This window comes from Strigops habroptila, chromosome 6 (genome assembly GCF_004027225.2).
Source record: "Strigops habroptila isolate Jane chromosome 6, bStrHab1.2.pri, whole genome shotgun sequence".
In the NCBI taxonomy this organism is placed as follows: Eukaryota; Metazoa; Chordata; class Aves; order Psittaciformes; family Psittacidae; genus Strigops; species Strigops habroptila.
The window spans coordinates 14,416,192-14,429,552 of NC_044282.2; the positions used below are offsets into that span (position 1 = coordinate 14,416,192).

Here is a 13,361-nt window from a genome sequence, read left to right on the forward strand (position 1 = left end):
TAAATAGTTAAGCACAGTTTAGTTTCATGGTTCCTCTGAAACTGAGGGGGGAAAAAAACAACAACAACAACAAAAAAAACCACCACCAAACAAACCACCCCCCTCAAAAAAAAAAGTTAAAAAAAAAAAAAATCTGGCAAGCTGGCATTTAAGTCTTAGTAGTATTATCTTAAAAATATCAGATTCTAACCATACTGTTTTCTAGCGTTGATCAAGCATTGTATTAGAAACCGCATTAATCAAGTTGTTTTCCTGTACTGGAGCTCTATTTTGCAATCAGAATTTGTGCCAATCTGATACGGGGTGGGGGGGGTTGGGAGGGGGAAGGCACTCAGGAGTGAAAGCACACTATAAAAAGAAAAATTACATAATATAAAAATAGAGGGGTTTGTCCTCTGTCAGTCAACCAGCAGCTTTAGTCCAATCTAAAACTAAGCAGCATTCCTACAAGCATCTTGGTAAGAAGTTATAAGCTTTTTGTTAAATAAATGTATTTTAGAGGTTCTATGCGACTGCTTGTATAGCCTTGTTTTTCAGTTCTCTGCAAGTGTTGACAATCATTTACCACCTATCCAATAGCTTTCACTACACCACCTCCCTTATTCTCCTCTGAACACTGTTTTATTTCAAAACATCTCTACAACGCTTCTGGGGAAATAGCATAAGATGTCACAATAGCTTAGTCATCCAATTGCACAGTCTTTTGAAATAGTCTAATTCCAAGTGTTGTAGAGTAAGATCTACACAATTAAAAATTAAGTAACAAGAACTAGCCATGAATAAAAGGCAGTTTACAGCTGCTCAAAAAACAAGTCATCCTCCACCCTAAGGTAATTTTTAAAACAAGCATCTGCTGCAGTGCCAGTAACCTTGCCAATGTATTACCAGAAAGCCCTGACAGCACTTGTGATACTGCACACAAACCCATGGGCTTTTAAGGAGTTGAAGACATTTATTATCATTAATCTTGCTGTTTTATCATGGATGAATAACAAAAACTAATATTATCCTTCTGTTTTCATAGCGGGTATCAGTCCATGCTCTTTATCAAACTCTCTTGAATATAAGGATGTGTAATGCTCTAAATAGCGCACCCCATTGCAGGTTGTGGGCTTTTGGGTTTTGGTTTCTTTCGGTTTTTTTTCCCCTTTCCCTTTCAAGCCTTTTCGTTTGCACCTTTTCAGTTCAGACAGCACCACCAGGAAGCTGTCCAAAAATAATTCACCATTTAAGTAAGCAGTGCAGTGAGTGCCAGCCAGATACATTTCATGTAATGCATCTCCCAGTTGCCTCAAAAAAGAGGAAAAAAAAAAAGGGGGGGGGGGAACCCCAAACCCTGCTGGGGAAACAAGTTAACTTTACTACATGGATAAGAAATGGCTGATTGACAGCTTCCCCATCATCAGAAGCTACCGCTCTATCAGTTACCGTAGACAACAATAAAAACCAGCTGAATTGGCAGTTAGAAGCACCACATAACGGAATTAATTATATGAGTGCTGTAGCAGTAAACTACACAGCTAAAGTCTGAGACAGGAAAATCCAAGTATTTTTCTTTTAATAAACCCAGAAAACGATCAATAAAATACACCCTAAAAATTGCAAATTTTGACAACCACACCTCAAGGAATGAAAATAGAAGTTTTACTCATTCTCTGTTATTTACTCCTTCCATTACTCCACTGAAATGCACAAGTATCACTGGCAATGTTTGCAGCTCTACCAATACTTTTCAAATGTCTCTTTTCATGGTTAAAGTATTTTAAACCTTAGCCTGAGAACAAGGAACTAAAATTTTAACTGACTCTGCTAAAGGTTCCGATTAGAGCCCTCTTAATCACAGACAACATCAAAATTAATTTCATGTTTCTCCCCAACACAACAACTTGCACTGTAAATAGTGCTTCCTATCACCTATCACACAAAAGAAAATAGCTGTAGTTTTAAATACATCATATGCAGGAAGAAACATGCACTTACCAAGTGAACATAAGGCACAAAGTATCCAAAAAGTGCAGCTGGGATCCCAAAAGCCCAGATTCGGTAACTGAGAATTTTGAAAACTGAGAAATTACAAATCTTTTTTTCAGGAGGAAATCTGAACTTTCCCTTCTTTCCTCCCTCTTTGTCTTTGGTGTTGGAAACAAGGGGTTTGTATGTAAAGCCAGCCAGGAACAGAATAAAAATAAGGATGCACAGGACCCGCAAGGTGTTGTATAGACCAACAGAATCGATCAAAACTCTCAAGAGGAAGGGCAGTGACACGGTGAACAAGCTGCTGCCTGCAGTGACAATGCCATTCACTAGTCCAAGGCGCTTCTTGAAATAGTGCCCCAGAATGACCAAGGACGGCTGGTAGGCAAATGAGCAGCCGCAGGCGAATAAAATTCCATAGGTGAAATACAGAGGTTCAATGGTGCTAGATCAAAAGAAAAAAGAAAGAATCCTTAGTGTTTTGTACAATACTGTATGCTCGCATGCACCTACCATACACAAGAAAGTTTTTCAATAAATTGATACATTTACAGAAGTGAGTTAAGAGTTTGTATGTACTTATACTGAAATACACTAAGTATAATTCAGCAATTATTCTATTTTCTTCCACTAAGATTTTCACAGAATTAACTGAACAGATAAAAAAAGCAATATTATATTTAAATATAATTACACTAAACAGTCAGACTAAGAGAAAGTTTTTAAAAAAATCATTGTCAGGGTGAATTAGCCAAATGTAAGTTCAACCATTGCTGGCGGTTTGTCTTTTTCTTTTCCAGCAAACAGTATTGGTTTGGTTTTCACATTATGTCACTGTGTTAGCAGTTCAAATGGAATACTGAACACTCCCCCTGAACCCAGAAAATCAAGTATTGCATAGTTTGTTATGAAAATACAGTAGCAAAAGCAATAAACATCATTAATAGTGAAAAATAAAGAAAAAATTCTGACGATTTTTGATAATATATTAGCAAATAATAGACTTTAGGAATTAAATTTCTTGACAAATATTCCCATTTTTATTAAATACTCCAAATACAGTGTTTTGACCCAGATATTGGATATGCTAAGAAGGGAAGGAAAAACATGTGAATAAAGAATGAAACATTTCTGCTCATGTTAAGGATGATCATCACAAGGTTCTCCCCCATTACCATCTCCTATAAAACTGAAATGAAGCAGAGCCATTGTATTAGATCACAGGCAGACGTGTGACATTAAAAGGTACTTGTGCAAGAAATCTTAACAGCATGAAGTAACAGTGTTAGCATAATAATTAGTATTATAGCATAATAAGTCAAAGGAAACATTTTTTACATGTAGATGAAGGAGGCAACTTGTGACAAATGGTTTTATACAAAATTTCTGAGGCGGTACATGATGACTGACTTTATTTTTTATTTTTACTTTTTTTTAAACACTATGTTTTCAAGGTACCATTGGTCCTTTCTATCAGCTAACACCTGCTTTTAAAGCAGTTCTAGAGAATCATTTAACCTGTTAGCCAAAATATTAACTTCCTTTAAAGAGCTTTTTTAATGGGCTTTTTATTGCAGGAGATTACCCACCAGCATCCCTCTATAACAAAGCACACTCTGCAAGCTTCCCATGCATTACAGAAATTCTTGGAAAATGGTATTATTTGACTAACAAAGGTCTGACACCAGGAACTCCGGTTTTGTGTATTGTACTGATCATACGCAAGGTAAGCCAGCAGAAACAACATACAGGGGAAAGACTGATTACCTTTATCAATGGAAAATAACCAGGAAAAATAGAAACAGAAGTTATAAAATGAGAGGAGGAACATACTACACTAAGGACAGGAACTTCTGCATACATCTGTAGATTCTTTCAAAGAGTTTGCAGCATGGCATACACAGTAATATATTTTCCTGCATTAAAAATACTCTTACATCTCAGCTTCCTAAAAAATAAAATTATATTAAGAAATCAGTATGTAACAAAAGCAGTAAATCATATTTACGTTTACTGTACAGTATTTTACTTTTAGAACATTGATTTCTATATCTGAACTACACTCCCATAATTAACTGATAACATCACAGCCATAAATCATTTTAACGTAAGTAACATAATACAACACCAAGAATGCACAGTAACATGGCATATACTCTAACAAGAATTCACGTTTCCTCTCAGAGTGCTCCTCAAATTCTAAAACAAAATTCAAATAAGCTAAAATCTTTTAAAACCTTTACAAAGTAATTTCCTTTTGCATGCCTCTTCTGTGCACTTGTTCCATTGGATGTCAGGGAAACACAGGGATGCCAGCATTTGCTCAAAAGAAAAAAATATTTTCTTTTTGGAAAGGTTTAATTTATAACAGCTAGACTGTTTTAGCATTCATCACTTAAACACACTACTGGGAAGCAAGGGGGAAGAAAGACTTTTCCAAGATGCATTCTTTTAGTTTTAACTTCACCTGTTAACAAGCCTCTTAAAACATATCAGGAAGTGGGTTGTTTGTTGTTTGGGGTTTTTTTTTTTGTTTGATTTAATAAAATAAAGGAAAATATTTGCACTTGGATTAACAAAAAGAAAAAAAGAATCAGAATCAGAAGCTTGTTCAAGTAACAAAGCTTTCTTTTTCCCCATAAATGTAAGTTATTCCAAGAATAAATATAAACACTAGTCTCAGTACCTAAGACAGAACTATTTGTCTTCTCTTCCTGTAAATCTGTGGGTAAGTTTCCACATTAGAGAACATATGCCCAAACTAGATGTATTAGCTCAGGCATAGTGCCACCCAGCATGGATATTCATTCATCTGGTTCAGAGTACAGGCACAGAAAACATGTTTTCACCAGTCTGTCTCTAGATACATTTTTATCTTCGTAGAAACTCTTCTGAATTTTGCTTTTGGTTGTTCCTGCACTTACTCTGCTAAGGGTGGAGTAAAAAGCAGACCGAGAACTACAGGTAGCTGTGGCTTATTTTTCTGCTACTTCTTACTCTATTCTTCACTAACCAATTTCTGCTGATGACTAGAATAAATGGGTAATTTCCTGTTTCCTCATCTTCTACTGGACATGTCCAAGAAATCAGCTGCTCTTGAACTTCTTAGGGTTTATTCTGCAAAAGTTACAGAAATGTATAAAATGAAGTGTAATCTAGAGAAAAAAAAACCTCAACTACTGTTTAAGTTTTTTCAGTAACACAAGAACTGAGATTTTCTTTATAAAGCCACTAAGCCCTAAGTATATGTCATTAAACTAAGGTTTTTCACTATCTGTGTTTGGCAGTAGGACAAATAATAATAGAAAACATCGAATTTTAGTAGAACCTTAACACCTTCCTGGAGGTTCTACTGCATATTTATCAACATTAAAACAGTGTTTTAAAAGCAAACTCAGGGGACAGGATGGGGGAAGGAAGACAGTGTTTATGTGCGTGCTAAAGCACAGCATACATTAAGAAACATACGAGTTCATTCAGGACAATGCTGTTGATCTTATACCATTAGTCTTGCTGCTGATACGTTTATCTATAGTGGTTCCTGTTAAATAGGGAGTGCTGTTATAAAGTTATATTTTTCAAATTATTTTCAAGTTGAAATTACCACTTGAGAATTTTCACAAGTCATAGTCAGAAATACAAAAACAAAACCAAATAAGCCAAGGTTCCTACTCTAACAGATAAAGTAGCATTGCTTACTCTTTCATATTCTGTTGATAGTGTCAGAATTACCCCTACACCATTAAATAGATAAAATACTTCAAGAGTAAAGAAAATTTTTTTACCTTACAAAAGAACTTGAAAGGAGTCCAACAAACCCTACTGCAGCTCCAATAACAGCTACTTTTCGACAACCAAACAGGTCTGTGAATATGCTGACTATTGGAGAACAGAAGAAGACCATCCCCATAGAAAGAGAGCTCACCCATGCTGCAAGATAGAAAAAAGACAGCATTTTAGAGGACCAAGTGATTTAAACTTTCAGCTAGTATTTCTTTTAGTTCAGCAACATAAAATCTTACATAGAAGTTGGGTAAAAATTGGGTAACTTTTAGAAAATGTAAATAGATTTTAAAATACATTTACCTACCATGGTAAAAAAAAAGCCTGAGCAATTTACATAATCAACTAATTTAGACTTTACCAGCTCAAAGAATGCAGTTAGCTACAGAAGTATTTATTACTTTTACTTTTTCTTTTAAAATCACAATTATTCCTCCAGTAACTAGCCTAGTAAAGCACGAAAGACTAGGAAGAACAGGGCCACTGTAACACTGACTAAAAAGGCAAAGACTATGAAAGGTCTGTCCTTTCTCTTCCTCTGCAGTCAAGGAAGGTTCAAGTACACGCTGGGTGTAACAAGAGATGATTTAAGATATCCGTCTTATATTACAGCCCAGATGACTCCTGATGTTGCAAGACAACATTATACCAAATACAATTTGTAAGCTGTTCTCATACAGCCAGGAGACCTGCCAGTTACAAAACTTCAAGAAATCCAACTTCTGCAAGACTCCTTATCTTTTTACTTATCCTTCCCAGAGTGAGCTATATAGAGACTGCAGTTCTACTGTCCAAAGGGAACTGCAAACACTAGGAGGTAGTATGTTCATGGCTTCCTGCCATCTCCCAAAGTAAATGGCAGCTCCACAACCATGTGCAGACCTCAGCATCTCTGCATGACTGGCAGGGCAGCACTAAGAATCATGGAGTACCTGTGACACCTGGGGTATCTGCAAGGCCAAGAGAAAAGACAGCTAAATCTTAAGTGGGCATTACAAGACTCACCATCTTCAGATTCACAAGGGTATGAAGGTTCCAAGGAACAGTTGAACCTTCCTGCCCAAGTATGAGAAGACGCAAAGGCAACTGTGACACTAGACAAGCCCACCAGAAATTACTGGTTATGAGAATCCAATCTCACATGGACAGGTACGTGCCCCACATTCATGCAGACAAACAGGTAAAGAAACTGGGCTACTGAAACGCAGTTTAAGTAGCTTGCATAAAGTCACAGACTAAATTACTTCAGAGCCACAGATATAAATCCAGCAGTCCTAATTTCCAGTTAGCACACGCTGTGATTCAATTAGCATTCTACTTAGTGAAATCAAAGTTTACAGTACTTTTTAATGGCTTATACAGCTAATAAAATAATTGGAATATAAAAAAAAGCCTGAAGTGAAAACATTCCACTCAAATTACATTCAGTTAACAACATGCTGACTTTGGCTCTTCGTGCTTCCTAATGAAAGAAATATGCCTTTCTTCTCACTTGACTCTCTATTTTGTTACAACAATGACAGTCAAACCCTAAAAGAGAAGAAACGTTCCCACTGATTTTCAACACAACAGACAGTTAAGAGGAAGGACAATGGCCTTATCTGAAGCATATCAGAACAGCACTGTGATCGAACTGCAGAAGTGGGAGTCCATGCTTTACCACTTATCTACCTAACGGAAACTGGAGGCCTTTCAATTAAGACTTTAACATGAGGCTCTTGTGTCCTACTGAAATTTAACTTGAAGAGATGTTGTGGGCACGTCTTGTATGAACAGCTTTATTATTTAATGAAAAGAATGTTCTTGATGTTTAACTTCACATGAATGCATAGTTCAATACAGTCTGTCGTATTCATACTTTGTGAAGAAACTTAGCACGAAAAAGAATTAAGATAAAAACAGAACAGCACATGTGAAAATCCTTAATTTCTGTAGGGCAAATTATTGCTGCAATATCTTGATCCTATGAAGAAATTGGTGGCTACAAAATAAATTCACAAGATCCAAGTAATTTTTACTATCACTTTGCCCAAGTAAGTTTTCAAGCATTCTTACTCTTTCCCCCCCAGTATGAAAAAGGTACAATGAATTGTCTTCCACATTTTAAAAACAGAAATTACAACTGTCCCAAATAAGTAATATGAAAAATTACAACTGCAGCTTGCCAGAATAATGCGAGTTCTCTAGAGCAGTCATTACATAGTAATTAAAACATTTCTCCTCCAGGCTATTGGCTGCTTTCCTGGCCACAAGCTGGCTATATTCCAGGGCTGCTAATTCAGATACTAATAACAGCACTTAATTGCTACATCTAACTGCATTCATATTCATACACAAAACACTTTGATTGCTATAGAAGAAAAGCTATTCCTACTTTAAGGACTTAAGCCTTCCTCAAGGCACTGGAAGTTAAGAATTAGCTCCTCAAAACATGTAATTGCAGAATAACCAATTCAAGCTTCCCTGGAAGATGGAACAGAAGCTATGCTTAAGATGAAAATATCAGACCAAGAGCCTATTCTACAAGAAACCCCCAAACTATTACAATTAAAGTTATTCCAAAATGAAAGTCACAGCTACAGCAATGAAACCACACCACGTAGCTTCCAAAAATGGGTTCCACAAATATGCTGTTTTACCATGAGTTTTTAAGAATCAGCCTTATTTTAGATGTCTTTTGTCTTCAGCTATAAGTATAGTATCTAACACCTGAGCATTCACAAAATCATTCCCATTGTCAGTTAGATCATGTAATACATATTTATCTACCAAATTACAAACCAAGTTGTTAAATGTTTTAGTTCATTCTTTAGACTCAAGCACTAGGAATTACAAGACAACATAAAAGAAAGCATTAATACCATATCGCACTGGAATGCTTTATCATGCATAAATTTAAATTAAGGATACTCATCCATAGCATTCCTTTCTACAACCAGATTTTTCTATGCATTACAATAAGAATCTTATCAAGTTTATCCTCACAAGTATCTTTCAAGTCGTTGGCTTAATACAATAATAACACCCTTCATTCCTTAATGAACTTAAAGAATTTTTTTTCATATCTTCCCTTGAGATTGTTCTGGTCGAGACAGGCAACAAAAAGCTGCTCCTGTCTGGAAGACAAGTGATATGAGGCAAGTGAAGAGAAGAATATTTAAATAAAGGATTCAAAATCAACTAAATATTTTGTTTTCCCACATTACAAAAATCAGATGTGTGTCTGTGTAGCTCACACAGCAAACCAAGACAGCAGCGGATAGCTCAGAGTAATCGGTTTGGCATTACACATAAAGACTGTGGAAAGCAAAAACAAACTTTCTACCTTAATGTAACAGCTTCTCATGTGCAAAGACCTATAGCTACACTGGTTTTGAACACCTGCAAAATGGACTGGCCAACCATCCCCTAAACTAGTACTTCTGCTCACTGTTAAGACATCCTTCCTAAAAATCAGTTCTCCCACCATCTCATTATGTAAGCAGTACAGTAGATTAGGCCACAGTATACTGCTAACGCTTTTAAGTACAAAATATAATGATGCTGGATGATCAGAAATTCTTGCATTAACTCATAATGAGCAGAAAGTATAGAATCTGAGACAAACTGCTTCCAAGTCAATCTCTTGATATAGAAAATGAAAATACTTCTCTCATACTGAAAGTATATGAAATGCTTACTGTTTTGTGGAAATTACAAAAATTTCTAAGAAATTTAAAATTATTGTGTAAAATAAACAATATAAAACAAATTATATGAATGGCAGATGTTTAAAAGTGTTTCACTGTCTCACACTAAAAAGGTTTGTGCAGAAGTAACCTATTACAATAGTCATAGTGCAGAGTTAATGTAACTGCTTAAATAACGGCATTTAGCATCTTCTGAAAGCTCAACTTTAATAATAGGAGGGTTTTCCTTATATTTTTTAAAAATACTTAGAGAAAAGGGAAGGACAATATTTACAATATGAAAATCTTCATGCTTCCATTAAGTTACCAGTTATGAACAAGCAAGAAGAAGGAAGTCTGTATGTACTCTCCCAGCCTCAAACTAGTAACAGCTGAGTGCTTTATAAGCCAGGTTTTGAGGGGGTTTCCTACTAATCAAATTTAGACATTACGCTTTTTTCAGTGTTTTTATCAATATTCTGGCCACTGCCGTTCTCTCTGGGAACACTTAAACATTTTCAGCATCTGCAACATCTTACAGCAAACTACTCCATAACTCAACTACGGACTGTGTGAAGGACCTCCACTTCTACTATGGCCATTTACATACAAGGATATCTTCTTCAGCAAAGCAGAAGATTGGCTTCCATAAGATTTGTTAGGAGTGTAGCTTGGGAATTTGAGAGATCCTATTTTGGAGGAAACAGAAGTGGTTGTTCAAAGTTATTTTTGGAGATAATTTGCTCGTCTCCAGCTAGTATTAATAATTCTTTGCCTGCATAATCACATTTACATGGCATTTATTTTTAAGAACAGAAGAAATGCAATACTGTGTAGATCAAAGACTGATTTAGCCCAGTATCCTGTTTCTGACCACCACAAAATAGTTTGACAAAGAACATTTGAAAAAGGGCTAGCATCCTACAATACTTTTTCCCTGGCTATGTCCTCCCAACATGCAGCAATAAACAGCTTAGAAACCTCCTAAGCAGGATGTCGCATCTAACCATTCTTCAAGAACATTTAGTTCCATCAATATTACTTTGGCTTCAGTGCATTTTGTTGTAATCAGTTACAGAACATGCTTGGGCACCAGCAACACATGAGAAATAAACTCCCCTTTGTTTTGAACCTGCTCATACTTTAACTCTTCTGCTGTAAGAAATATAAATGAATCATCCCTGTTAAACTTCCTCTTGCAATGTATGATTTTTATATACCTTGATCAGATCTGTTCATATTAGTTTCTTCTCCAAAATGAAGCATCTTTTTGACTTAGTCTGTCTTGTACAGAAGATACACACTTCCCTCTTTCCCCTTTATATTGAGTCTAATTTTATCTTACTGTTTCTGACACAGGGTAGTCAGAACTGCATAAGGTATTTTATATGGGACAAACAACTTCCTGGGCTAACAACTTTTTTTCTTTTTCCCCCCATTATTTCCTAATTACCACCCTCTTTTTTTTTTTTTTATTGCAACTGCTTCAGAGTAAAGATATTTAGAAAACTATCCATTACTTCATTTTCCTGCTAATAGTAATGATCAATGTAGAATCTTTTTCCAGCATGTATTTCAATTCTATTTCTCCCCATGGGATACATACGCTGAATTTTATCTGCCATACTAATCACTCAGCAATACACCAGAACTCAGCAAGTCAAATAGTCAGCCACCAACATGCTCACACATGAGGAGATGCTACAAATTCTGAGTTTGTTCAGCCTGCAGATGAGAAGACCAGCAGCTCAAAAGGAACCTAATCAGCGGCTCTAGATATCCAATGGGTAATTACTACAGAATATAGAGCTCATCTCTTCTCAGTGGTGCACGGTGACAGGACAAAGAATGACTGAAACTGCAATGAACAACATTCCAATTACATGTTATGACAGAATTTTTCAAACACCAGAATGTGTGGCCCAGATAGGCTGTGGAATTTCCATCTTTGGATATATTGAAAACTTGATTGGACAACGCCATGAACAACCTGATCTCAGAATTTCAATATTTCTATTTATTTTTTTTAAACTTGGCCCTGTTTTGAGTGAGGGGCATCAGATCAGATAACCAGATTCTCTTCCAATTCATTTATGACTCTTAGAAAAACGTAAAAACTCCTTCAGGTAGGGAAAAAAAAAAATAAAATACATATATATAAAACTAAGCCGTAAGATTAACCCCGCCCTTTTTTTCCCCTTAGGACATACTTGAGGGTATCCTTAAATTCTAAGCCAAGAAATTGTCAGAAGTAGATCTCATGAAACCTATTGTAAGCATTATAGATGTAAGCTTCACTGCTCAGAACAGCTGTATCTCCCTCCTAATGATGAACTTTATCCATCAATACTGTACTGTTTTATTCTTGCTGCCTGTGCCCAGAAGCACAGGGTTACCCTTTGCCTAAGGCACTCCAGATACATCCTCTCTTATCCATTATTTATTTTTCTTTCTCCAGGGAAAGAGAGTAATTTCCAGAAGAGGGAATTGTTCAACAGATGTTAGGTAACCAACAGAGACCATTAGACCCAGCAAGTATCCAAATATCCTCCCTTGTCCACAGCCAGCCTCTGTAGCTCAGCCTCCTGGAAATTGCCAACCCTATTTTTATCCAACCTATCACTACCCAAAAACGATGTCAAACGCCTTGTGCTACACGCCTTGCTTACACACACCTGTGAAAATTGCTTCAGAGCCTGCTCAGTAGCTTGCTCATGAATTCTGAGGAATTTCATTAGTTGCGGGTACAAAAGGGAGAACTGCATTTCCACATAGCTGTTCCCCTTACTAAGCAATCCATAGATCACAGAACAGTATATCAGTAGAAAAGAAAAGCACATGTTGAAATACATGTGTTGACACATTTAGAGTTCCTACTGTCAGGAAACTGCACTGCTTCTTCTACTCAAAAGAAATCTGCTGATCCCATTAGACAACGTACGTGTTTAAGGACTAAAAATAGATTTATGACATAATTTATGACATAGGAAGTATCCTATACCCTAAACTCAGGTTGCATAACTACAGCTTTCGGTTTGCTTACTTTCAAGTGTATAGTTTGCAGATGTCTGAGCTAGGCTCTCCCTTAAAGCAATACTATAAGAAGAAATCCCAATTTAAATGAAAATTCTAAAATATTTTGGACAAAGATAATTTAGTGCAAAGAAATACCATCTCTTTTGGACACCAAAGTTATCTTGAACAGGCTATAAAAATCAGAATTACCTATAAAGGATCTAATCAGATTTCCACAACATGCTCAAAGAGATCACGGCAAACACACAAAGATTTATGAACCAGAAACTAGTGGAAGTATCCAACAGACATTGGTTTTTCCCCACTTTCTTTTTCTTTTGTCCCTGAAGAACAAGTCTTTTGTTGGATAACCTTATTACTGAAGGATACTGGTAGTTACAATGAGTCAGAAACCAAGAAGTACATATGACCCACTGGATCCTGATAGAGATCTTTGAACAGGCACACTGTTTCCATATCACAAGCATGAAAGCATAACCTCTGTTTTCAGCAGACATTAAGTCATTATCAATCTGAATTAGTTTATTCTGAATGAAGAGACTGAACTCTCAGACTTCAAAAATAGCTGAAAGCTTTCTTGTGCTTATGCATAGCATCTCTTCAGTATGCATGCCTTGTGACAGTCCAAAATGCTGCTTCAGGCCTGTACATGCCTTTTTTTAATCCTAATGAAACAAGGAGGAAAGAAGCATACACTTGCTGATACGTTGTAAAATTAGCGAAATAAGCTCATATAATAGGAGTAAGAAACAAAACCAAACACTGTATCAAGTCAGAACATAAACTGATGTCCTGGGTTTAGCTGCGTGGTTCTGAGTTACTGGCTGGGCTTAAACCACAACTGATTTCTTCCAATGCTTTATACACCATAAATGTTCTCCGACATGATGTGTGACAGAT

General features: G+C 36.2%; 1 protein-coding gene across 2 annotated transcripts in view; it reads right to left on the reverse strand.

Annotated features, from left to right (window-relative positions):
- SLC16A10 (solute carrier family 16 member 10) overlaps positions 1–13,361 on the reverse strand; it is a 71,877-nt gene that overhangs the window by 27,244 nt on the left and 31,272 nt on the right. For both annotated transcript variants that reach the window (XM_030489467.1, XM_030489468.1), the window contains exons 2-3: positions 5,760–5,904; positions 1,981–2,419 (exon numbers count right to left, since the gene is read on the reverse strand). In XM_030489467.1, the coding sequence (XP_030345327.1) occupies positions 1,981–2,419; positions 5,760–5,904 (584 nt within the window). The remainder of the gene's footprint in view (positions 1–1,980; positions 2,420–5,759; positions 5,905–13,361) is intronic.